At 45.3% G+C, this 25510-nt stretch overlaps 3 protein-coding genes across 3 annotated transcripts in view; 1 reads left to right on the top strand and 2 right to left on the bottom strand.

The window, feature by feature from the left end:
- Positions 1 to 709, bottom strand: part of ACSM3 (acyl-CoA synthetase medium chain family member 3) — a 56348-nt gene extending 55639 nt beyond the window's left edge. Inside the window, exon 1 of the mRNA XM_054714379.1 lies at positions 649 to 709. Within this exon, the coding sequence (XP_054570354.1) occupies positions 649 to 657 (9 nt within the window). The 5' untranslated portion in view covers positions 658 to 709. The remainder of the gene's footprint in view (positions 1 to 648) is intronic.
- Positions 409 to 10970, top strand: THUMPD1 (THUMP domain containing 1). Its single transcript, XM_008160016.3, has 5 exons — positions 409 to 733; positions 1937 to 2114; positions 3050 to 3298; positions 9322 to 9765; positions 10389 to 10970. The coding sequence occupies exons 1-4, from the start codon at positions 506 to 508 to the stop codon at positions 9738 to 9740; spliced, it is 1074 nt and encodes a 357-aa protein (XP_008158238.2). The 5' UTR covers positions 409 to 505; the 3' UTR covers positions 9741 to 9765; positions 10389 to 10970.
- A 12044-nt stretch (positions 10971 to 23014) lies between these two features.
- The window catches only part of LOC103302975 (acyl-coenzyme A synthetase ACSM4, mitochondrial-like), a 29945-nt gene continuing 27449 nt past the window's right edge, over positions 23015 to 25510 (bottom strand). The window contains exons 14-15 of the mRNA XM_054714134.1: positions 24852 to 24971; positions 23015 to 23101 (exon numbers count right to left, since the gene is read on the bottom strand). Of these exons, the coding sequence (XP_054570109.1) occupies positions 23015 to 23101; positions 24852 to 24971 (207 nt within the window). The remainder of the gene's footprint in view (positions 23102 to 24851; positions 24972 to 25510) is intronic.

Below are 25510 nucleotides of genomic sequence, written 5' to 3'. Positions count from 1 at the left end.
AGGAAAGTCTATTGAAAATGCACATTTTAATAGGTGCAAACAATAGGTAGGATGTTTTGGAAGGCCCCATTGACTTCTAAGAAACGTTGGCTTATAAGAGCAATGTAAGAAGTGTGTCTTGCTTTTTAATAGCCTCAACCTCAGTATAGGGCAATTACTGGCACATGGTGCTTAATAAATATTGAATCAATGAACATTAATACGTAAATGAAACGATGCTTTGCAAGCTCCACCCATACATATGCCCTTAGAGACCAGCTTTAGGGTCACAGGCCACTGCTCCAGGAAACCCCTCCTTCCGGGCGAGGGTGGGGCGGAGGCGCGGGCGGGGACCTGGCGCCACCCGCCCACCGGGCCGCGGGCTTTAGGACCAGCGCAACCGGAAACAGCTTGGAGGCGGGGCTACGGGGGACCTTCGCGCGTCCCGGCGAGGCACCGGCGCCAGCGGGAGGGTCGGCACCACCGCGGCGGAGCAGCGCGCTTCTCGCCGGCGCCCTGCGCGCACATGGCGAGCCCGGCGCAGCCCGCCCCGCGCGGCGGCGGAAAGCGCAAGGGGAAGGCGCAGTATGTGCCGGCCAAGCGCGCGCGGCGCGGCGACGGCGCGGGCCCGCGGCAGCTGGAGCCCGGGCTGCAGGGCGTCCTCATTACCTGCAACATGAACGAGCGCAAGTGCGTGGAGGAAGCCTACAGCCTGCTCAACGAGTATGGCGACGACTTGTACGGGCCGGAGAAGGTAGGGCCTGCGCCGGGCTACCGTCCGCCTTTGGAACCGGGCAGGCCGCCCGCCTTCAGACGCATGCGCCAGCCCTGCGCCTGCGCGGGAGGGGCGTGGCCTCTCAGTCCCGCCCCCTCGCGCTGTCCGGTAGCGGAGCCGTGGGGAGCCCCGGGCGGGAAAAGCGGCCATCTTGCACTGGCTTCCGGTTGTTCACCGCGGCGGCCCCCCCCCTGCGGCCCGGCCGCCTGGGCAGAGTGGTCAGCAGGACCCGAGGCCAAGGAGGTGCAGCGGGGGCCCGCGGTCACAGGGAGCAGACTTGATGGCCGCACGGATTCCGCCCCTGGTACCGCTGCCCGAGCACCTTGCTGTGGGAATGGCCGTCCTAATTGGTGTCTCCGAAACGGGGTTTAGTTTAGTATTAGTTCTAGTTATTTCTCAAATGCATGTATAAACACATTTTCAAAGTGAAAACTTTTGTGCCAGTAGCACTTGAAATTTAATTGCCCCGTCGCAGTTTGCAGAGCATTATATTCTTGGCTTAGGATCTGGACTAACACATGCATGGACACCCCCAGAGTTCAATGAAGGAGGGCTGGTACCGCGGGGCTCGGGCGTGGGCACAGCATGCCATTTTATTCTGCTGACTTAGGTAACAAAGAGAAGAATGATAGAACTTCTTACGGTTGACTGAAAGGTTGCTTCTGTGCATAAACTACCTCCTGATATATATGGTAAAGGCCCCAGAAACGTGCACACTTACTAGTGGCTGATTGGCAACTCCATTGAGGGGCAGAGAACTGGGCAAGTAGAGCCTGTCCTTTCTGCTCTGCTGCCTAGAGCAAGTTCCTTGAATTGTTTGTTTCCTGTTCTTCATTAGAATACACACAACCGTTTTTAATTCCACAACAACATGGCCTAACCTCACCCAAGGGAGAGTGTCATTAGGCACAAAGGTATCTAGGCCTGGGATGAAGGTCCACCCTGGAGATTTATCCGATGGTCATATCTCTCTCTGTCCCTGACTGTCAGGGTGTTTTTGGAAGCATTTTCAAATGATAAGCACCACAACCCTCCCTTTGGAAGAAGCGATGTCTCAGTATCTTAATGAAAAGTTTTGTTGTCAATATTGAGCTGTCTGCCACTGGGGGTTTCACATAAGTTTATTACAGCTTTTCACACGAGCTGTTACGGCTTCTCTGCTCCTTCGTTTTATGCAAACAGTTTACAGACAAGGATCAGCAGCCCTCTGGAAGCGAGGGAGAGGACGACGACGATGTGGAGGCCGCCTTGAAGAAAGAAGTTGGTGACATTAAAGCATCTACGGAGATGAGGCTGAGAAGATTCCAGTCGGTGGAGAGTGGAGCGAATAATGTCATCTTCATCAGGACACTTGGGATAGGTGTGTCTGGCCAGTACGCCTTGAGCTCACTGACCCTCTAATATCGGGACATCGCCCTGTCACAGGGCACTGGCTCCCTCTCCAGTCTCAGCACGAGGCAGACAGAAAGGCAGAACGGGGTGGTGGACACAGCATTGGCTCAGGAGTAGAAACTTGGGTTTGCCATTTTCTTTGTCTATAACAAGTACATGTGCTGTCTAAAAGGGGCAGCCGCTACCCAGCTCCAGCCCATTTGGAATGGCTTCCGACTCTCGGGAATGTGGTCCTGGTAGAGCCACATCTCTGATTTTTCAAAAGAAGTTGGAATTCTGGAGAAGTTTCTAGAGTTTTAAATGCACTTAACTAATTTAAACATATTGAAAGCACTGAGCAGCCCCAATCAGATTTGTGTATTATTAGGATGTGACTAAGGACTACCGCCTGACCTTGTGCAGGTCATGGTCTGGGGCTCCTCTAAGGTCCGAGATCTGGATTTATGTACAAACTTGGCTTCTGGATTAATGAAATCTTTTTAAGTGATTTGCAGATTCTTGCTTGTTTTTGTAAAATGTGTACTATTTAATGTGTGTTACTTAGATAGTTGCCATTTTTTATAGGAAAACAGTATGGTTTTATCATTGAATAAGTCAGATATCATAAAAATGTAACTCCGTTATCTTCCTGAACAGTTGTTTTTGGTAAAAGCAGTAATGCAGAAGAGTTAAAATACTAGATATGGTATTAATACATAGTAGGCATTGAAGAAATACTAGTTGGAAAACATGGTTGGTTAGACTTATTTAAAATTCATTATGATCAATTCTTATACTCTATTGTCAACTTACGTCACTGATGATGAAAATTCATTTTAGAGAGTTTGAAGAGGCTTTAAAATGTCTGAAAACTTAGATTCTCAACTTGTCTGTTTCGTGCTGTTTTTTTCCCTTTCCTTGTAGAACCTGAGAAACTAGTACATCATATTCTCCAGGATATGTACAAAACCAAGAAGAAGAAGACCCGGGTTATTCTACGAATGTTACCCATCTCAGGCACATGCAAGGCTTTCTTAGAAGATATGAAAAAATATGCAGAAACTTTTTTGGAACCCTGGTTTAAAGCTCCAAATAAAGGGACATTTCAGATTGTATATAAAGCTCGAAATAACAGCCATGTGAATAGAGAAGAAGTTATCAAAGAATTGGCAGGTAAATTTATCTTAGTGATTTTACATTGGTGTGCAAGGTAATTCTTGTTCTTGTTTGTACGAATTTTTTTTAGGAAACCCCACACTGTTTTCCAAAGTGATTGCACCAATCTACGTTCCCACCAACAGTGTTCCCTTTTCTCCACATTTTCAACAGCTCTTGTTTATTGATTTATTGATGATAGCCATTCTGACAGGTGTGAGGTGATATCTAATTGTGGTGTGGTTTGCATCTCTGATGATTAGTGACATTGAGCATCTTCTCATGTGTCTATTGGCATCTGTGTGTTGTCTTTGGAGAAGTGTCTACTCAGGTCTTCTGCCTACTCTTTTATATATATATATATATATATATATATATATACACATATATATATATATATATATATATTGATTTCAGGAAGGAAGAGAGAGATAGAGAGATAGAACATCAATAATGAGAGAGAATCATTGATTGGCTGCCTCCTGCACGTCCCATGCTGCGGATCGAGTCCGAAACCCAGTCATGGGCAGTGACCGGGAATCAAACTGTGACCCCCTGGTTCCTAGGTTGACCCTCAACCACTGAGCCATGCTGGCTGGCCCCACTTTTAAATTGGGTTGTTTTTCTGGTTTTCAATTGTCTGAGTTCTTTATAAATTTTGATATTAATCCCTTATTGGACATGTCATTGGTGATTATGCTCTCCCATTCTGTAAATTGTCTCTTCATTTTGCTGTACAAAAATTTTTTAGTTTATAGTCCCTTTTGTTTATTTTTTTCTTTGTTTTCTTTGCCCGAGAAGAGGTGTCGGAAGAATATTGCTACGAGAAACATCCGAGATGTTACTCCTATGTGTTCTTCTAAGGGTTTTATAGTTTCGAGACTTTAAATTTATGTTTTTAATCAATTTTGAGTTTATTCTTTTTAAAAATATATATATATTTTATTGATTTTTTTACAGAGAGGAAGGGAGAGGGATAGAGAGTTAGAAACATCCGTGAGAGAGAAACATCGATCAGCTGCCTCCTGCACCCCCCCTACTGGGATGTGCCTGCAACCAAGGTACATGCCCTTGACTGGAATCGAACCTGGGACCCTTCAGCCCGCAGGCCAACGCTCTATCCACTGAGCCAAATCAGTTAGGGCTTGAGTTTATTCTTATGTATGAAGTAAGAAAGTGGTCTATTTTTCCCTTCTCTTCTTTTCTTTTCTCTTCTTTTCTTTTCTTTTCTTTTCTTTTCTTTCCTCTTCCTTTCTTTTCTTTTCTTTTTTTTTGCATGTATTCATCCAATTTTTCCAGCACCATTTATTGAATAGACTGTTTTTGTCCCATTGTACATTTTTGCTTCCTTTATCAAAGATTAATTGACTGGATAGGGGTGGGTTTATCTCTGGACTCTCTCTGGTTCCATGATCTGTGTCTGTTTTTATGCCTGTGCCACGCTGTTTTGATTTCAATGGCTTTGTAGTATAGTTTGATATTAGGTAGTGTGATACTTCCCACTTTGTCTTCTTTTTTCAAGATATCTGTTGCCGTCCTGGTCCATGTGGTTTAGTTGGTGGAGTGTGGTCCCATGCACCAAAGGGTTGTGGGTTCAGTTCCTGGTCAGGGCACATATCCAAGTTGTGGGTTTGATCCCCAGTCAGGGCGCATATGGGAGGCAGCCGATCGATGTTTCTCTGTTACATCTATCTTTCTCTCTCTCCCTCTCCCTTCCTCTCTCACTAAAATCAGTTAAAAAAAATAAAAGATTTCTGTCGCTATTTGGGTCTTTTGTGTTTCCATACAAATTTTTGGATTATTTGTTCTAGTTCTGTGAAATATACCATTGGAATTTTGATAGGAATTGTGTTGAATCTATAGATTGCCCGGTATATATTTCTACTTATTAGTATCTTCTTTCTTCAATGTTTTATCATTTTCTGTCATCTCCTTGGTTAAATTTATCCCTAGGGCCCTGGCTGATGTGATTCATTTGGTTGGATAGTCAACCCATGGAGTTGATTCCCAGTCAGGGCACATACCTAGGTTGTGGGTTCAACCCCCAGTCGGGGCAAGAATGGGAGGCAAGTGATTGATATATGTCTCTCACAGCCATGGTTCTCTCTCTTTCTCTCCCCCTTCCTCACTTTCTCCCTTCCTCCTTCCCACCCTCCCATCTCTCTACCCCTCTCTTTTTCCTTCTCTGGAATCAATAGAATAAAATAAATTTATTCCTAGGTATCTTTTATGCAGTTGTAAGTGGATGTGTTTTTAATTTTCCTTTCTGATAGTTCATTATCTATATATATATAAAAGCCTAAGCGACCATTATGACCAGTTGACCAGTCGCTATGATGCGCACTGACCACCATGGGGCAGACGCTCAACGCAGGAGTTGTCTCCTGGTGTCAGTGCGTTCCCACAGTCAACCTCCCATGGCCGGGCAACCTACCCCAGCCGAGCGGCCGGCCAGCTTCCTTTGGCCTTCCCCCCGGCTGGCAGGCCCCAATTGGGACTGGGCGAGAAGGCCCTGATCGCCGGCCAGGCCTAGGGACCCTACCCATGCACAAATTCGTGCACTGGGCCTCTAGTTGTCATATAAAATGCAACTGATATTTGGGTATTTATTGTGTATGTTAGTAAAGTAGCCCTGCTACTTTACTGAATTCATGTATCAGTTTTAGTAGATTTTTTGTGTGGAATATACAGGGCTCTCTATATACAGTATTGTGTCATCTGCAAATAATAACGGTTTTACTTATTCCTGTCCAATTTGGATGCCTTTTATTTCTTCTTGTCGGATCACTGTGGCTAGGACTTCTAGTGCTATGTTGAATAAGAGTGGTGAAAGTGGACATCCCTGTCTTTTTTCTGACTTTAAGGGAAACACTTTTAGTTTTTCCTTATTGAGTATGCTGTTGGCTGTGGGTTTGTTATATGTGGCCTTTATTATGTAGAGACTAGTGGCCCAGTGCACAAAATTCGTGCACATTAAAACGGGATTAATTAGAGGAAATATTTTAATATTGCTATTTGCCCTTTCTCTATAATAGAAGTGTCAGAGGTGAAAGAAAATTAGTAAAATGCATATGAAAATCTTCCTCCTGTCAAAGTCTGGGGTGCACCACCAGTCAAGTCCCTGCATCAAGGGATGCAGCCTCAGGTCCACAGCCCGGGCCAGGGTGGGGGGCCCGCCTTGAGGTCCCCCATCAAGCCACATCGGGTGGGGGACACGGCCTAAGATCCCCTGTCAAGCCCCGCTGGGCGGCAGGCTCAGCCTCAGGTCCCCCGGCCCAGCGCCGGGAGGGGGGTGCAGCCTCAGGTCCCCTGTCAAGCCCCACAAGGATGGGGGGGCACAGCCTCAGGTCCCCCGTCAAGCCCCACCCGGCTGGGGGCGCAGCCTGAGGTCCCCTGGCCTGGTGCCAGGATGGGGGGTGCGGCCTGAGGTCCCCTGGCCTGGTGCCAGGATGGGGGGCGCGGCCTGAGGTCCCCTGGCCTGGTGCCAGGATGGGGGGTGCGGCCTGAGGTCCCCTGGCCTGGTGCCAGGATGGGGGGTGCAGCCTGAGGTCCCTCGGCCCAGCGCCGGGGTGGGAGGCACACCTTGAGGTCCCCTGTGAAGCCCCACTGGGCGGGTGCCGCCTCAGGTCCCCCAGCCCGGCGCCAAGGCGGGAGGCACAGCCTGAGGTCCCCTGTCAAGCCCCACAGGGCAGGGCGGGGTGGGGCAGCCTCAGGTCCCTGGTGATTGCTCGTTAAGGGAACTTGGTCTCTGCTGTGGGCCCAGCCGTCTTGTGTTACGGAAACCCCCTGCCTCCGCTGTGGGTGCCGCCATCTTTGTGGCAGAGGTATGGTCAATTTGCATATTCCCTCTTTATTATATAGGATATGTTTCCTCTATTCCCACTTTGCTGAGAGTTTTTATCATAAATGGGTGCTGGATTTTGTCAAATGCTTTTTTGCATCTATTGATATAAAAAATTTCCCTATGACCCAGTGATTCCACTTCTGAAAATATGTCCAAAGGAGCCCAAAACACTAATTTGAAAGAATATATGCATTACCATGTTCATTGCAGCATTATTTACCACAGCCAAGATATCAAAGCAACCCAAGTGCTCATCAATAAACAAGATGTTTATACATCTACATAACACACAATGGAGTACTACTTGGGTCGTACTTTTTGCGACAGCACAGATGGATCTAGAGCAGCGGTTCTCAACCTTCCTAATGTCGCGACCCACAGGCTGAGAACCGCTAGCGGCGTCGCCTAAGACCATCGGAAAACACAGATATTTACATTACGATTCATAACAGTAGCAAAATTACAGTTGTGAAGTAGCAACGAAAAGAGTTTTATGGTTGGGGGTCACCACAACATGAGGAGCTGTATTAAAGGGTCGCGGCATTAGGAAGGTTGAGAACTACTGATCTAGAGGATATTATGCTAAGTGAAAAAAGTCAGACAGAAAGACAAATACCATATAATTTCACTTATATGTGGAATCTGAACAGAATAAATCTAAAGAGACTCAGGTACAGCGAACAGAGCGACGGTTGATAGAGGGGAGGGTTGGAGGACTGGGTGAAAAGGTGAAGAGATTAACCCTTTGCACTCACTTGCTTTTTTCTTGATTCCTTTATTCTAATGCTAACCATGTCGAGTCACACTCGACATCCGAGTGCAAAAGGTTAAGAAGTACAAATTGGTAATTAAGAATAGTCACAGGAATGTAAAGCACCACGTAAGGAATATAGTCGACAATATAATTATGATAAAAGGGTAATATGCTAACTACCGGGAGACCTTCCAGATGTGTTTCCGGACAAAGCCATGATGGTGGGGCGAGGCAGAGGTGGTTAGGGGCAATCAGACCAGAAGAGGAGGGCAGTCGGGGGTGATCAGGTCGGTGGGTGGGTGGGGCCAGTTGGGGGTGATCAGGCTGGCAGGGGGGGGGGCAGTTGGGGGCAAGCAGGCCGGCGGGAAGGGGGGCAGTTGGGGATGAGCAGGCCGGCGGGGGGGGGAAGTTGGGGGCAAGCAGGCTGGCAGGGGGGCAGTTGGGGGTGATCAGGCTGGCAGGGGGGGGGGGGCTGTTGGGGGTAAGCAGGCCGGCGGGAAGGGGGGCAGTTGGGGATGAGCAGGCCGGCGGGGGGGGGGGGGGGGAGCTGGGGGCAAGCAGGCTGGCAGGGGGGCAGTTGGGGGTGAGCAGGCTGGCATGGGGGGGCGGTTAGGTGCGATCAGGCAGGGAGGCAGGTGAGCAGTTAGGAGCCAGTGGTCCTGGATTGTAAGAGGGATGTCCGACTGACGGTTTAGGCCCGATCCCACCGGGCCTAAACCAGCAGTTGGACATCCCCTGAGGGGTCCCAGATTGGTGAGGGTGCAGGCTGGGCTGAGGGACACACACACACACACACACACACACCCTCGTGCACGAATTTCGTGCACTGGGCCACTAGTATGATTATGAATGAGGTCAGGTGGGTAATATCGGTGGGGTTTGGGGGGACCATTTCATAAATTATGTGTTTGTCAAACCACTATACTGTTTTTCTGAAACTGATACAGAATAATATCGAATGTAAACTATAATTGAAAAAAATAATTTTTTAAAAATAAGTTTTTAAAGGTTTATTAACCTTTTGCACTTGGATGTCGAGTGTGACTCGACACGGTTAGCATCGGTAGCAGCTCGAGAAAAAAGCAAGCGAGTGCAAAGGGTTAAGGCTTACATTTTTTAGTGTAGAGCAAATATATTAAAATGTCTTTAAAATAATATCAAACCTAACTGATTTCAGTATATTGGATATGAGGTTTTCTGATAGTTAGATATTCAGTCTTTTCCAAACGAAGATTGAATTTTTCTTTGGAAAATAAGTACTCTTATTAAATGTCTCAGGGTTTCATTTGCATTTATTTTTTGAAAGAGTTCAGGGTATGTGACAGGCCTGTGTGGAAGAGTGGCCTTGTATGTGTTTTGGTTTAACAAGTCCCAGGCAGAGAGATGAAAGAATGTTTTTGTATCCATGAAGCTTCACTGTATCCTCTCTTCTTTTTGTTACAGGAATAGTAGGAAGCCTCAACTCAGAAAACAAAGTGGATCTTACCAACCCACAGTACACAGTGGTAGTAGAAATCATTAAAGCTGTCTGCTGCCTGAGTGTTGTGAAAGATTACGTGTTGTTCAGGAAGTATAATCTCCAGGAGGTGGCCAAGAGCGCTCAGGACCCGCAGCCGCTTGACCCCAAGCAGGCAGCCCAAGCAGGAAATGGAGAAGAAGCTAAGTTGGAAGCTGGTGACAGATCAAATGAAAATGACCCAGCAGAAGGAAAAACTAGCCAGCAGGTACCAGAGAATAGTGAGGAGCAGGGGCAGGCAAAACCTGTATCTGAGACACAGGTGGCAAAGGAGGGAGAAGCTAAACCTGAACTTGCAAGTCAAGTCACAGAAGGATCTGAGTCAAATGACAAGGACCTCTTATAGGAAGAGAAGTCATTGGATGTTGGAGGTGAGTTTCTCTACTGGGATTCTGTGAGCTGTTGCTGGGGTTCTATATAAAATTGCTACTGAAAATTTTGTTTTTGAACTTCTCGTGCTTGCATAACGCTGTGCTCACACGGAGCTGCCCTGCTGACAGTTTCCTTAGAGCAGTGGTTCTCAACCTTCCTAATGCCGCGACCCTTTAATGCAGCTCCTCATGTTGTGGTGACCCCCAACCAAAAAATTATTTTCGTTGCTACTTCATAACTGTAATTTTGCTACTGTTATGAATCATAATGTAAATATCTGTGATTTCTGATGGTCTTTGGCGACCCCTGTGAAAGGGTTGTTCGACCCCCAAAGGGGTCACGACCCACAGGCTGAGAACCGCTGGTTTAGGGACTAGTGAGCATGTGTTGGCAAACCACACTAGAAGACTTGGATGGGCGAGGGGCATAGACGGCTGCTAATGCAGGTGAGGCTGGGACTTCTCTACATGTCCTTACATACTGAGAATGTCAGCTCCTAATAGGTTGAAGTCAACTTGAAAGGATGATAAGAGCATTCAAAGTATCATTTTGGGGAACAGGATAGGATTCTGGTGTCTTCATCAGACTTGCTCCAAGTCAAAGATTATTTTTATTTCAACAGTGCAAGACTCTGGGACTTGGAATTAAAGTGGCCGTACCTGCACCTGCAGAGCTGGGTTCCTTTAATTTCGTGAAAGCTGCTACTACAGGAAGATCCAGGTGTAGTCGTTTGTTTTACTCCCCACTGTGTGTGTTTATGTCAGGAGACCTGAGTGTGACAGAGCTGACCTCCCAGCTGGAAGGGCTGTGTTCTGTTGGAATCTGAGTTCATCCAGTGAGACTCGTTTTCAATGTTACCAACTTCATGTTCGCTGACAGTTGAGCATGTTATTCTATAAGTGATGAGGTTCCGGGTTAGGATTGAATGCTTTCTTTAAATTTTCCTTTTAAAAAAGTTTTATCTGTTTTAAAAAGTACCCCGTGGTGTTGTGGTCCAGTAAACTTGTTTTGCTCTGTGGAGAAACGAGCATTAAACTTGATACTTTCAAACATGTTTCTCTAACATTAAACATGATTTCTGAATGTTATTCTTATTTGCATTGCTTTTGGTTTTACTTGTACTGATTTTGGTACAGCCAAATATCGAGCTTGTTTTTTTATAGTTCCTGATATTTTTAGAAAAAATCAAAATAAAATTGTTCCATAAAGATTGGTGTTCTGTACTTTTTTTCTCTTTCTGCCTCTTAATAAATCTCTTGCTTTATAATAGACATAGCACAAAAGATGTTTATATGTCAAATTGTCTTTTATATCTATAAAAGGCTAATATGTAAAGTGTCCCCTCCAGAGTTCAACCAGGAGGACGAAAGTTCGATTGCTCGCTATGACATGTGCTGACCACCAGGGAGTGGCGCGGAACATGGTGGGTGACCTGTGGCAGCGGCAGGGCACTGAGGGAGCGAGGGAAGGAGGAGGCAGGAAGTTGGGGAACCTGATGGTCCCTGATTGCCGGCCAGGCCTAGGGACCCTACCCGGTACATGAGTTTTGTGTACTGGCCCTCTAGTGTATTGATAAAAGTTATTACATTGTCCTAAAATGTAAAGATACAAACATTTATTTATTTATTTATTTTTAATATATTTTATTGATTTTTTACAGAGGAAGGGAGAGGGATAGAGAGCTAGAAACATCGATGAGAAAGAAACATCGACCAGCTGCCTCCTGCACACCCCCCACCGGGGATGTGCCCGCAACCAATGTACATGCCCTTGACCGGAATCGAACCTGGGACCCCTCAGTCCGCAGACCGACGCTCTATCCATCGAGCCAAACCGGTTTCGGCCAAACATTTATTTTTAATAATTACTTTTAAGTGGTCCAAGTTTCAGATATTTTATAGTGAATTTACTTCAGAATGGTAACTAGTAATATAGTACTTAAATTTACTTACTGGCTTTTGAATTACATGTTTAGTTCTTGTTTTAACATTAATATTTTATTCCCTCTTAAAGAATTAGTAATATAGGAGGAAAAAATGGTGGCAGAATAGACAGGTCCTGAGGCTTGCCCCGGAGCAGAAAGAAAGAACAGATGAGGGTCGCACTGGGAGTGTTTGTTCTCAAGCTGAGGGACAGCTGAACTCCAGGAGAAGGTGGGGGACTGCTGGACGGGGTTCCCCTGACTGGGCAGCCCCCATGGCGGCTGTGCCTGGGTCCTTTCCCGGAGCTACGGGCTCGGATGGGAAACCTCGCCATCTTGCAAGGGAAAGTGGATCCTGTCATAGGGCTGAAAATCGACAACTGCGGCGACCGCCAAACAGCTGTGAGCCCCAGAACACCGGTCCCAGGTGGCGCAAATGCTTAGACACAAAGGAGCTCTTCACTCCACCACGGAAAGGTCAGATTTCCCGGGTATAGGGTAAGGCAGGGGTCCTCAAACTTTTTAAACAGGGGGCCAGTTCTCTGTCCCTCAGACCATTGGAGGCCGGACTATAGTTTTAAAAAAAACTATGAACAAATTCCTATGCACACTGCACATATCTTATTTTGAAGTAAAAAAACAAAACAGCAAAAACACCCGCATGTGGCCTACGGGCCGACGTTTGAGGACCCCTGGGGTAAGGTCTCTAGACCCGGCAGGAGAGAAAAACGCACGCGCGCACTGCGGGAACTGGAGGACCAGGGAGGTATGTCCCTGGAGAAGTCCGTGGCTGTTGGGGTCACTGTGATCCGTGATTGTGGAAGGGGGCCTCAGAGCTGCTAACGGGGGATCTCTAAAGAGCAACCCGTTTTGATCTGACGCGGAGGGATAGCTTAGGAGTTTCAGGGGTGTGCAGTCTGCTTGAAATTGCCCGTCAGCCTCCTCAAACTGGTATTGAGTGCCACAGAGAAAAAAGGCTAGGGAGGCCTTAGAGTCCTGGAAGTTAACCCAGAAACACTGCCACCCAGAGGCTGAATCACAAATTGACCCTAGAGTAATCAAAAATCAAGGATTACCAGAAATTAAAAAATCGCCTGCTTAACCTTTTGCACTCGGATGTCGAGTGTGACTCGACACGATTAGCATCGGTAGCAACTCTTTTTATACTCTTTGAATATTTGAAATATAAAAAATCCAAATAAATAAGTTTGTATGAAAAGAAACTCCAGTTTTTAATTCTACTGCCGTGCTTTGTAAAATCTGGGGTATTTAAAAAATTAAATCCCGAGTAGAATAAAGGAATCAAGAAAAAAACAAGCGAGTGCAAAGGGTTAAAAATCAGGTCTGGATTACAAGAGTGAGGAGCAGTGAAACGCGGGGAACTGCAATACTGTCCGGACTGGGAAACAGGCCTGCCAAACAGAATAATAGAGGAAGTAAATGACCTTCACTACTGTACATTTTATTTGTTTATTTTAATTTTTTAATTTTAATTTTTTATTTTCATTTTTTGCATCATTTACTTAAAATATTTTTTTCTTTTTTCCTCACTTGATTTTACCTTTTTATTACATTTTTATTTGCAATCAGCATTATTACTATTACTATTTTACCTTTTTTATTTTATTTATACTTGTTTTTATTAGTTTTTTTTTAAAGTGTCATTTTATTTTCTCTTTATTTTACTTTGGGATTAGTGTTCTACAGTCTATTTGCATCTTTCCGTCACCATCGTTTTATTCTATCTGAACTCTACCTTGATGCCATCACTCTCTTCCTAACCTTTCCCCTTTTGGTGTCCTGCTTATCTTAACCCTTTCCTGCTCTAGATTTTCCCTATTCTTTCTGTTTACCCCTGCTAAAATTTCACCCTACTTATATATCTAATTTCCAATCCCCTGCTCCAAGTCCATACACACTTCTCTCTTAACTATTCAAAAAATTGTTTTTCTCTCTGTCCTTTTGTTGTTGCTTGCTTGAATGTTGATTATATCGAATTTTTATGCTTTTTTATGAGATTGTTTTGCTTATTCTTTTTCTTTGTTTTTTTGTTTGTTTGCTGTGCTTTTGTTTGTTTTTTATTTCCGTTGTCTCTTGCCTCACTTGATATTAGTTGGTGTTGTAGGTTGTATTAATCTCCAGGTACTTGTTGCTGGCATTTGCTGTGATTAGTGGTTGTTTTATTGGAGTTTTATCTCCATATATATAGTTTGTTCCTCTTTTCTCTGTTAGACTCGTTCTAGTCTCTCTTATTTTTTTTTTTCCTTTTCCAATTTCATTTTGACACATTTTTCTTTCTTTCTTTTTACTCTTCTTTCTCTCCTATCCTCTAATTTGCCTTTCTCTGGTGGTCATCTTTATTGGAGGTTATTAATATCGTGAATACATCGCTGTTCAGTGCCTTGTGTGTTGTACCTGCTTGTGTTGTATTTTGTGCCTTTAAATCAACGCAGGAGAGAGAGAACTACATAACCAGACATCCGGAGAAGAGAGACCATGGGGAGACAAAGAAACAGCTCGCATAGGAAAGAAAAGCAGACATCACCAGAAAAGGAAGTAAACGAATTAGAGGCCAGCAACCTATTAGAGAAAGAATTCAGAGAAATTGTCACAAGGTGGCTGAAAAGAATGGAAGACAAATTCGACAATATGAGTAAGAACCCAGAGGAAATGAAGAACCAAGAAGAAATGAAAAATGACATCGCTGCTATAAAGAACTCAATAGAAAGCATCAAGAGTAGACTAGAAGAAGCAGAGGACTGCATCAGTGAGCTGGAAGACAAGGTGGAAAAAAATACCCAATTAGAGCAACTTCTAGAAAAAAAATTAAGCAGGAGGAGAGTCTGAGGGAACTTTGGGACAACACGAAACAAAACAACATCCGAATAATAGGGGTTCCAAAAGGAAAGGAAACTGAGCAAGGAATAGAAAACCTGTTTGAAGAAATAATGACAGAAAACTTCCCTGATATGGGGAAGAAAATACCCACACAAATCCAAGAAGCTCACAGAGTTCCAAGCAAAGTGAACCCCAAAAGACCGATACAAAGGCACATTATAATTAAATTGGCAAACACCAATGACAAAGTAAGAATCTTAAAAGCGGCCAGACAGAGACAGAAAGTTACATACAAGGGAACGCCAGCAGACTAGCAACTGATTTCTCAACATAAGCTCATCAGGCCAGAAGGGAATGGAATGAAATATACAAAGTCATGCAAAGGAAGGGTCTCAATCCAAGAATACTGTACCCAGCAAGGCTATCAATCAAAATTGAAAGTGAAATCAGGAGATTCACAGACAAAAGGACTAAAGGAATTTATTACCACCAAACTAGCAATGCAAGAAATGCTAAAGGATCTGCTGTAAATAAAAAGAAAAAAGAAATAGGAAACAAAGAAGGAACACAGGAGTATAGAATAAAAATGGCAACAAATAAGTACCTATCAATAATAACTTTAAATGTAAATGGATTAAATGCCCCAATCAAAAGACATAGGGTAACGGATTGGATAAGAAAACAAGACCTGTACATCTGCTGTCTACAATAAACCAACCTCAGAAAAAAAGATGCACACAGACAGGTTGAAGGGATGGAAAAGGTTTTCCAGGCGAATGGAAATGAAAAAAAAAGCTGGGGTAGCAATACTTATATCCGACAAATTAGATCTCAAAGTGAAGGACATAAGAGATAAGGAAGGCCACTTCATAATACCAAAGAGAGCAATCCAACAAGAAGAAATAACTCTGGTAAACATACGGACCCAATACAGGAGCACCCAAATACATAAAAAAACTTCTGGAGGATATCAATGGAGAGATTGACAGCAATACAGTCATAGTAGGAGACTTTAATACCCCACTATCACCATTGGACAAATCCTCTAAATAAAAAATCAGCAAAGAAACAGTCCTAAATAACTCACTAGACCAGATGGAATTAATTGACATCTTCAGAACATTTCACCCCAAAGCCACAGAATATACATTCTTCTCAAGTGAACATAGGTCATTTTCAAAGATAGACCATATGTTGGGACATAGGCAAAGTCTCTCCAAATTCAAGAAGATAGAAATTATATCAAACATCTTCTCAGATCACAGTGGCATAAAACTGGAAATTAACTACAATAAAAACAGCCCAAAGAAATCAAACACATGGAGACTAAACAGCATGCTATTAAACAATGACTGGGTTACCAGAGAGATCAAGGAAGAAATAAAAAACATCATGGCAACAAATGACAATGAAGACACAACAATCCAAAATATATGGGACACAGTGAAAGCAGTCTTGAGAGGGAAGTTCATAGCTCTACAAGCCTACTGCAAAAAAAAACAAGAAACAATGGTAATAAATTACCTAACCCTACAACTCAAAGAGTTAGAGAGCAACAAGAAAAGCCCAGTGTAAGCAGAAGGAAGGAAATAATAAAGATCAGAGCGGAGATAAATGACATATAGACCAAAGAAACAATACAAAAGATCAACAAAACCAAGAGCTGGTTCTTTGAAAGGATAAACAAGGTTGATTAACCTCCAGCCAGGCTCACCAAGAAGCAAAGAGAGGACCCAAATAAACAAAATCAGAAATGAAAGAGGTGAAATAACAACAGACCCCACTGAAATACAAAGAATTGTTTCAGAATACTACGAACAACTATATTCCAACAAACTGGACAGCCTGGAGGAAATGGACATATTCCTACAAAAATATACCCTTCCAAAAAAAAAAATCAGGAAGAATTTAAACAGCTCAATAGGCCAATGACTATGGAAGAAATTGAAGCAGTCATCAAAAAGCTTCCGGCAAACAAAAGCCCAGGGCCAGATGGCTTCACAAGAGTGTTTTACCAAACATTCAAGGAAGAACTAAAACCTATCCTCCTCAGACTATTCCAAAAAATTCAAGAGGAAGGAACACTTCCAGGCTCCTTCTATGAAGCCAGCATCACCCTAATACCAAAAACAAAGACAACACAATGAAAGAGAATTACCAATATCCCTCATGAACATAGATGCCAAAATCCTCTCAAAATTCTAGCAAATCGGCTCCAGCAGTTCATCAGAAAGATCATACACCATGACCAAGTAGGATTTATCCCAGGAATGCAAGAATGGTCCAATATCCGCAAATCAATAAACGTGATACACCACATAAACAAATTGAGAGATAAAAATCACATAGTCATATCAATTGATGCAGAAAAAGCATTTGACAAAATCCAACACCCTTTCTTGATAAAAACTCTCAACAAGGTGGGAATAGAAGGATCATATCTCAACATAATAAAAGCTACATATGATAAACCCACAGCAAACATCATACTCAATGAGGAAAAACTAAAACCATTTCCCCTAAGAACAGGAACAAGACAGGGATGCCCACTCTCACCACTCCTGTTTGATATAGTACTGGGAGTATTAGCCATTGCATTTAGACAAGAAGAAGAAATAAAAGGCATCCAAATTGGACAAGAAGAAGTAAAGCTGTCCTTACTTGCAGATGACATGATATTGTACATAAAAAACCCGAAAGACTTCATCAAAAAAATAATAGACTTAATAAATGAATTCGGCAATGTAGCAGGATACAAAATTAATGCCAAGAAATCTATGGCCTTTCTATACACCAATAGTGAATTTACAGACAGAGAGACTAAAAAGGCAATCCCATTTACCATCGCACCAAAAAAATTAAGATACCTAGGAATAAACTTAACTAAGGAGGTAAAAGACCTTTATGCGGAAAACTACAGGACACTGAAAGAGATAGAGGAAGACGTAAGCAGATCGAAGAACATACCATGTACATGGATTGGCAGAATCAACATAATTAAAATGTCCATACTCCCCAAAGCAATCTATAGATTCAATGCACTCCCCATTAAAATACCAATGGCATATTTCACAGACCTTGAAAGAACTCTACAAAAATTCATCTGGAATAAAAAAATACCCTGAATAGCCACAGCAATCCTGAGAAAGAAGAACAAAGTAGGAGGGATCTCAATACCAGATTTCAAGCTGTATTACAAAGCCACTGTTCTCAAAACAGCCTGGTACTGGCACAAGAACAGACATATAGATCAATGGAACAGAATAGAGAATCCAGATATCAACCCAAACCACTATGCTCAATTAATATTTGACAAAGGAAGCATGAACATACAATGGAGTCAAGACAGTCTTTTCAATAAATTGTGTTGGGAAAATTGGACAGATACATGTAAAAAAATGTAACTAGATCACCAACTTACGCCATACACAAAAATAAACTCAAAATGGATACAGGACTTAAACATAAGATGGGAAACCATAAAAATACTAGAGGAATCCACAGGCAGCAAAATCTCAGACATATGCTGAAAGAACTTCTTCACTGATACTGCTCCTAGGGCAATGGAAGCTAAAGAGAAAATAAACAAATGGGACTACATCAAAATAAAAAGCTCTTTCACAGAAAAGAAACCATCAACAAAACAACAAGAAAGCCCACTGTATGGGAGAACATATTTGCAAATGTTATCACTGATAAAGGTTTAATCTCCAACATCTACAAGCAGCTTATACAACTTAATAAAGGGAAGATAAATGATCCAATAAAAATATGGGCAACCGACCTGAATAGAATCTTTTCAAAAGAAGACAGAATGAAGGCCAAAAGACACATGAAAACATGCTCTAAGTCACTAATTACCCGAGATGCAAATCAAAACGACAATGCGGGACACAGGCGGAAGCGGCGGCTCAGATGCCTGACTCTATTGTACTCTTAAGTACCCAGAGGCAATGTGGAGATATGCCTTCAAAAAATAAGTTATTTTTAGAGAAACCAAGATGGCGACATAGGTTAAACACCTAACCTACAGCCGGGCACAACAATTTCAAAAATACAACTAAAAGTCAAAACGGACATCATCCAGAACCACAGGAAAGCTGGCGGACTGAAATGCCCACAGCTAGAAGGAAAGAGAAAACCACAAGGATAATCAGAGGAGCCGTAAAAGCCTGAGGTATGGAGACACGAGCACGTGCACGTGCGGGGAGGACGGAGCCGGAGAGGAAGGGGCGGCTGACGGCCTGGCCGGCGTTCACTAGCAGGAAGGAGATAAAAGCTCCAGATTGCGTTGAACACCAGCTCCGACTGCACTGAACCCCAGTTCCGGGCGAAACCCTGGGAAGCCAGGTGCACGCTGGGGGAATGAATCTGGGCTGTGGGGCGCAGGCACAGAGGAGCAGCGGAAGGCAGAGCTCCAGTGGCGTGCACGGGAAGGTGCGCAGAGAAGGGACTGTTTGCCTGTGCCGCTGAATTACCCTGGTGGGAAGGAGACAGAGGCGCCAGACTGCGCTGAGGCCCAGTTCCAACTACACTGAAACCCAGTTCCAGGCAGGGGTCTGGGAATCCAGATTCATTAGGGGAGAGACTGCACTGTTTGGCAGCGGGCGAAACTCCAGGGCGCGTTTCTCTCAGAGGTGTTTGCGGGGAGTGCAGAGGGACACAGACGCAGGAGCCTCATAGGGCGGGGCTGACAGGAAGCCAAGGTTGTAGGCTCCACCCTGTAACTCCGCCCCATCCAAGCTGAGCACAGAGGCTTTTCCCTGATGAGTGCCTCAGGCAGTAGCTGACCTATACTCCATCGGCGACCCAGAAACGAGGGCATCTAGTGGTCGGTGTGAGATGACACCAGATTTCAACCACTTGCATAAGGGATACATTCAAGAAGCAGACTCAGTGAGCGCCAAAGCATTGCTGCACCAAGACCCGGCCCATAAACGTCTCCTGCACAGCAACTCTTCCTATATAGACAAAGAGGGTCCTCATGGCCAATTGGCCTGGAGGGCAATTCCTCCCAGTGACACCAACAACAATCAAGACTTAACTGCACAAAGGAGGACCAAGATGGAAGCATAGGGCGGAAGCCTGATTGTTGCCTACCACAACAATTTTGAGACTACAACGGGAGAGCAGAGCAGACACCATCCAGAACCACCGGAGGGCTGGCTGAGCAGATGCTCTACAACTAGAATAAAAGAGAGGGGTACACGGGATGATGCTGATGCCGGTGACCCAAAGTCCACACTTTAAGAACTACGGCTCAGGCGACACAATGGCGGCCTGGAACGTGCTCGGCGCAGTTCCCCCGGCGGTCTCCGGCTGAGGGGACGGCTCCACTCGCTGCCGAGCACAGACAGACGAGCCCCTGGGAGACATGGGGTGGGAGACTCCACGCTTGCTGACCTCCGAGTCCTTCAAGAATCTCAACGCCCCGGAAGCGGCCAGGTGCGACCAGCCACCGCTGCAGACCCAAGGGCCGACGCAGCGACACCGGACCAGCCCGCCGCCGTGCACCGGGCACACCGGAGCTTCGCCGAGCCCGCCGCCCAACGAGTTCTGTGGCAGCCGCCCTGGAGCTCCGAGAAAATGGCCGAAGGAATTGCTGAGAGGGAATTGACCAACAGGAATTGGGATCAAGAAGACGAAACCCTGCTGAGACCCGGGTCCGGGCGAGGCTGCGAGCCTCTGGGCTCGGGTGTGGTCACACGCCCTTGGGTCTAGGTGAGGCCTCACGCCCCTGGGTCTGGGTGAGGCCATGCGCCCCTGGGTCCAAGTGAAGCCGGATTCAGGGTTCGGGTGAGGCCATGCGCCCCTGGGTCCGGGTGAAGCTGAATCCTGGGTCCGGGTGAGGCCGTGTGCCCCTGGATCCAGGTGAGGCCTCGCACACCTAGGTCCGGGTGAGGCCGCGCGCCCCTGGGTCTGGGAGAGGCCATGCACCCCCGGGTCTGGGTGAGGCCATGTGTCCCTGGATCCAGGTGAGGCCTCACGCACCTAGGTCTGGGTGAGACCACGCGCCCCTGGGTCTGGGAGAGGCCACGCACCCCCGGGTCCAGGTGAGGCCATGTGTCCCTGGATCCGGGTGAGGCTGGGTCCCGGGTCCGGGTGAGGCCACGCGCCCCTGGGTCTGGGAGAGGCCACGCGCCCCTGGGTCCGAGTGAGGCCATGTGTCCCTGGATCCGGGTGAGGCCTCGCGCACCTAGGTCTGGGTGAGGCCACGTGCCCCTGGGTCTGGGAGAGGCCACGTGCCCCTGGGTCCAGGTGAGGCCATGTGTCCCTGGATCCGGGTGAGGCTGGGTCCCAGGCCCGGGTGAGGCCACGCGCCCCTGGGTCCGGGTGAGGCCATGCGCCCCTGGGTCCGGGTGAGGCCATGTGTCCCTGGATCTGGGTGAGGCCTCGCGCACCTAGGTCCGGGTGTGGCCACACGCCCCTGGGTCTGGGAGAGGCCACGCGTCCCTGGACCCGGGTGAGGCTGGGTCCCTGGGCCCGGGTGAGGCCACGCGCCCCTGGGTCCGGGTGAGGCCATGTGCCCCTGGATCCGGGTGAGGCCACACGCCCCTGGGTCTGGGTGAGGCCACGCTCCTCTGGCTCCGGGTGAAGCCGGATCCTGGGTCTGGGAGAGGCCGTGTGCCCCTGGATCCGGGTGAGGCTGGGTCCCGGGCCCGGGTGAGGCCACGTGCCCCTGGGTCCGGGTGAAGCTAGATCCTGGGTCTGGTGAGGCCGTGTGCCCCTGGATCTGGGTGAGGCTGGGTCCCGGTCCTGGGTGAGGTCACATGCCCCCTGGGTCTGGGTGAGGCCACGTGCCCCTGAGTCCAGGTGAAGCCGTGCCCCTGGGTCCGGCCGAAACCAAACCAGAGGGAGTCGGACCTCCGTTACCACCATTTGTCCACCATCCAGAGCTGAGGGGTCAGTGCTGACATGTACACATAAGGAACTGGTGGACATTGAAATTGGGTCTCTAAAGAACTGTTGGTCCAGAAAGAAACTCACTACAGACTGATTCATTTGCCTGTCAGCATAACTATTATTGCTCGTCTCACATTCAGTTCTTATAAGTATATCTCTAGTGACACATGATCTCGCTCTTCTAGGGGAAATGATGAACAACATAGAATGATGAACAAGAACAGAACCAGAAACAAGGAGGCATCGATCGGACTATCGGGCCTCAGAGGGAGGATAGGGGAGGGTGGGGGGAGGGGGGAGAGATCAACCAAAGGACTTGTGTGCATGCATACGAGCCTATCCAATGGCTAAGTTCAACAGGGGGTTGGGGCACCCGTGGGGAGGGGTGTGGGATGGGAATGGGGGGATGAGGACAAATATGTGACACCTTAATCAATAAAGAAATTAATAAAAAAAAAAAAAACGACAATGCGGTACCATCTCACACCTGTCAGAATGGCTATCATCAACAAATCAACAAACGACAAGTGTTGGCGAGGATGCGGAGAAAAAGTAACCCTCGTGCACTGCTGGTGGGAATGCAGACTGGTGCCGCCACTGTGGAGAACAGTATGGAGTTTCCTCAAAAAACTGAAAATGGAACTCCATTTGACCCAGTAATCCTACTCCTGGCAATCTATCCTAAGAAACTGGGAACACCAATCAGAAAGGGTATATGCACCCCTATGTTCATAGCAGCACAATTTACAATAGCTAAGATCTGGAAACAGCCTAGGTGCCCATCAGCAGATGACTGGATCAGAAAACTGTGGTACATCTACACGATGGAATACTATGCTGCCATAAAAAAGAAGGAATGCTCACCATTTGCAGCAACCTAAATGGAATTGGAGAACATTATGCTAAGTGAAATAAGCCAGTCAATGAAAGAAAAATACCACATGATCTCCCTCATTTGTGGATAAAAAAGAAAATTATAAACTGTTGAACATAAAGATAGATACAGAGACAGTAAAGCATCAAACAGAATGTCAAATTACAGGGGGAAGGTTAGGGAGAGGTGGGGGAGATAAGAGATCAACCGAAGGACTTGTATGCATGCATATACGCATAACCAATGGACACAAAACTCTGAGGGGTGAGGGCATGTATGGGAGTGGGGTGGAGGGGGCGGGCAATGGTAAGATATGTACACATATAATACCTTAATAAAAAAAGAATTAGTAATATATAAAAATATTAAGCAGAATTCTGTCTTGAACATTTGTCTTAGAATACTTCTAATCTTTATTTTTGTTTAATCAGGCACAAAATAAATTCATTGTCTACTGTGTATTTCCAAGCAATCATTTGATCCCTGCAATTTTAAACAATATTCATCATAATCATTGCCTGTGTCAGTTTAGTTATCCTAACAATTTTCTTCCCAGTATTTAGATTTTTATTTATTTTTTGGCTAAGTACAAAACATAGACTCAGTTGAGTTTTCAACCAGGAAAAATCTTATGTTTTTTAAGAGAGTTGTCACTGAACCATCAGGAAACAGAAAGCCGCTCTGTCGGTACTTCATGCTTGCTTCCATCCAGCTATGTCCGCCCCCACTCCTGGTCTCTTAGGACGTTGCGCTTGATTTTCCCTGTGATGGTCTTCGGGAGCTGCTCAACAAACTCCACCTAATCACCAAAACATCATGAGACACTTGATTCCACTGGACTTGTCCCAACTGTCAGTACAAGGCCTGTGCTTTGAATTTCCAAGTATATTAGGCCCAAGAGCACTCTGGTAGCTGAATCGGGTACTGTCTTTAGGAACAATTTGCCCCCATTTTTCCCCCTCATATGGAATGGGACTGACTTAGTCCTATGAGGCTTCTTACTAGTTACTCAGTACTGCAGAGTAAATTAAAACTTCTGGTTTAGCAAGCATTTGTAGTTTCCTAGTATAAAATATTTTAAAGCAAAACTCCTAGAGCTTAACAAATTGAAATGCATAGCTCCTGTTTATAATGAGGAGAAAAAAGGGGACATATGTAATCCTTTCAACAGTAAAGATTTTTAAAAAATTAAAATTAAATAAAAAGCTAATAAGATCTACTAGGTGTACCAGTTAATAATGCGGATTTTTTCAATAGGTGGAGTTACACATATGTTGATATATATGCAATTTGATATGTATGCTATTTTGTTGTATTGACAGCAAGCTTCAAAACTTCATGTCAAATTTGCTGAAGGTATTAACATCATAGATATTTTTACACTTAAAAATGTTGAATTTTGTGCCAAAAAGGAGCATTTGCGGGAAGTTTTAATTCATTATTTTGAAGAAAAAGTTATCGTATACTTTGGGAAGCTTATGGTGAACATGCTCCATCTCAAGATACTTGTGAATGTTGGTTTAAACGCTTTAAAAATGATAATTTCAATGTGAAAGACAACATCCAGGTCAACCGAAAAAATTTGAAGACCAACAATTACAAGCATTATTGGATGTAGATGTGTGTCAAACTCAAAAACAACTTGCAGAAAGATTAAATGTTGCTCAGCAAACAGTTTCTGATCATTTACAAACAATGGGAAAAAATTTTAAAGGAAGGAAAATGGGTGCCACATCCACTGAACGAAAGACAAATGGAAAACCGAAAAGTCATCAGTAAAATGTTGCTTCAACGGCACGAAAGAAAGTCTTTTTTGCATCGCATTGTGACTGGCGATGAAAAGTGGATTTATTTTGAGAATCCCAAACGCACAAAATCATGGGTTGATCCAGGTCAACCATCAACATCGACTGCAAGGCCAAATCGCTTCAGAAAGAAGACAATGCTCTGCGTTTGGTGGGATCAGGAAGGTGTGGTGTATTATGAGCTTCTAAAACCAGGTGAAGCTGTTAATACTGATCGCATTCGGCAACAAATAATCAATTTGAACCACGCTTTGATCACAAAACCACCAGAATGTGCCAGAAGACACAGCAAAGTAATTTTGCTTCATGGTGACACACCATCACACACTTTAAACCAGTTAAAGACACGTTAAAAGATCTTGCCTGGGAAGTATGAACCCACCCGCCGTATTCACCAGACCTTGCTCCTTCAGATTACCCCTTGTTCCGATCGATGGCACACGCACTTTCTGAGCAGCACTTCAAAATGTACGAAGAAGTGGAAAATGGTGTCTCTGAATGGTTTGCCTCAAAACAAGAAAAGTTCTATTGGGACGGTACCCACAAATTACCTGAAAGATGGGGGAAATGTGTAGCTAGCGATGGACATTATTTTGAATAAAGCACTTCTGATGTTTCTCTTGAAATTATCGTGTTTTTCTTTGATTACAAAATCCCCATTATTAACCGGTACACCTGGTATATACTTACTAGCCTAGACGCTTGATTGGTCACATACACTTAACTTTGGGGCAAAACACTTGCCTTTCTTGGATATTTGTACGGTGCAGTTACTTTTTTCACGTGCTCCTGAAGCTCAAGAGTTAGTTTCTCTGGGTCGGATGATTTGAAGGGCGCAGATAAGACCACAAAAGCTTTCACGACCTGCGGGAGGAGAATAAGAGTTGGGGACCGGTCAGGACCCAGGCACTCATGGTTTGCTAGCAGCAGCTGAGTGATGAGTGCCGCGAAGCCAGGTTCCCCTCTGAGTCGGAACAAGCGTGGGCACAGCGCGGCCGGCGGTCTGACCCACGGGGACGGTCTGAGCGTGAGCCAGGGGTTCAGTAAAGCTGAAGGTTTCTTACTTCCAGGTCACACGTGTATTTGCACTGCAGTCTCACAGACGCCCTCTCACTCTGTCAGACCTGCACCGCTAGGAGCATGAGTGGGACAAATGGAGGCTCTGGAGAATGTGGTGTGAAAGGGGCTTGGGGGGATGCAGCGGGTGGTGTTTGCTGGAGGTGGAGTCTTGGGGAGGACTGAGCTGGCTTTGAAAGTCTCGCCTGCCTGCTATTTTTCGCTTTTCTCTGTAATACTATTGAAGACCCAGCAGTTAGGTAATTATTAAGGTTAGCAAGTGTAGTTTAAATTTAATTCACACATTGACTAATTTGTGTTTACTTTTGAAGTTCAGCTGAAATCAG

The sequence above is a fragment of the Eptesicus fuscus genome, chromosome 4, assembly GCF_027574615.1.
Source record: "Eptesicus fuscus isolate TK198812 chromosome 4, DD_ASM_mEF_20220401, whole genome shotgun sequence".
Classification (NCBI taxonomy): domain Eukaryota; kingdom Metazoa; phylum Chordata; class Mammalia; order Chiroptera; family Vespertilionidae; genus Eptesicus; species Eptesicus fuscus.
This window is presented reverse-complemented; position numbering and strand designations above follow the sequence as displayed.

Coding starts and splice junctions, on each gene's coding strand:
- THUMPD1 (XM_008160016.3), top strand. CDS start 506: ATGGCGAGCCCGGCGCAGCCCGCCCCGCGCGGCGGCGGAAAGCGCAAG. Junction 734..1,936: donor ACTTGTACGGGCCGGAGAAG/GTAGGGCCTGCG, acceptor TTATGCAAACAG/TTTACAGACAAGGATCAGCA. Junction 3,299..9,321: donor AGTTATCAAAGAATTGGCAG/GTAAATTTATCT, acceptor TTTTTGTTACAG/GAATAGTAGGAAGCCTCAAC.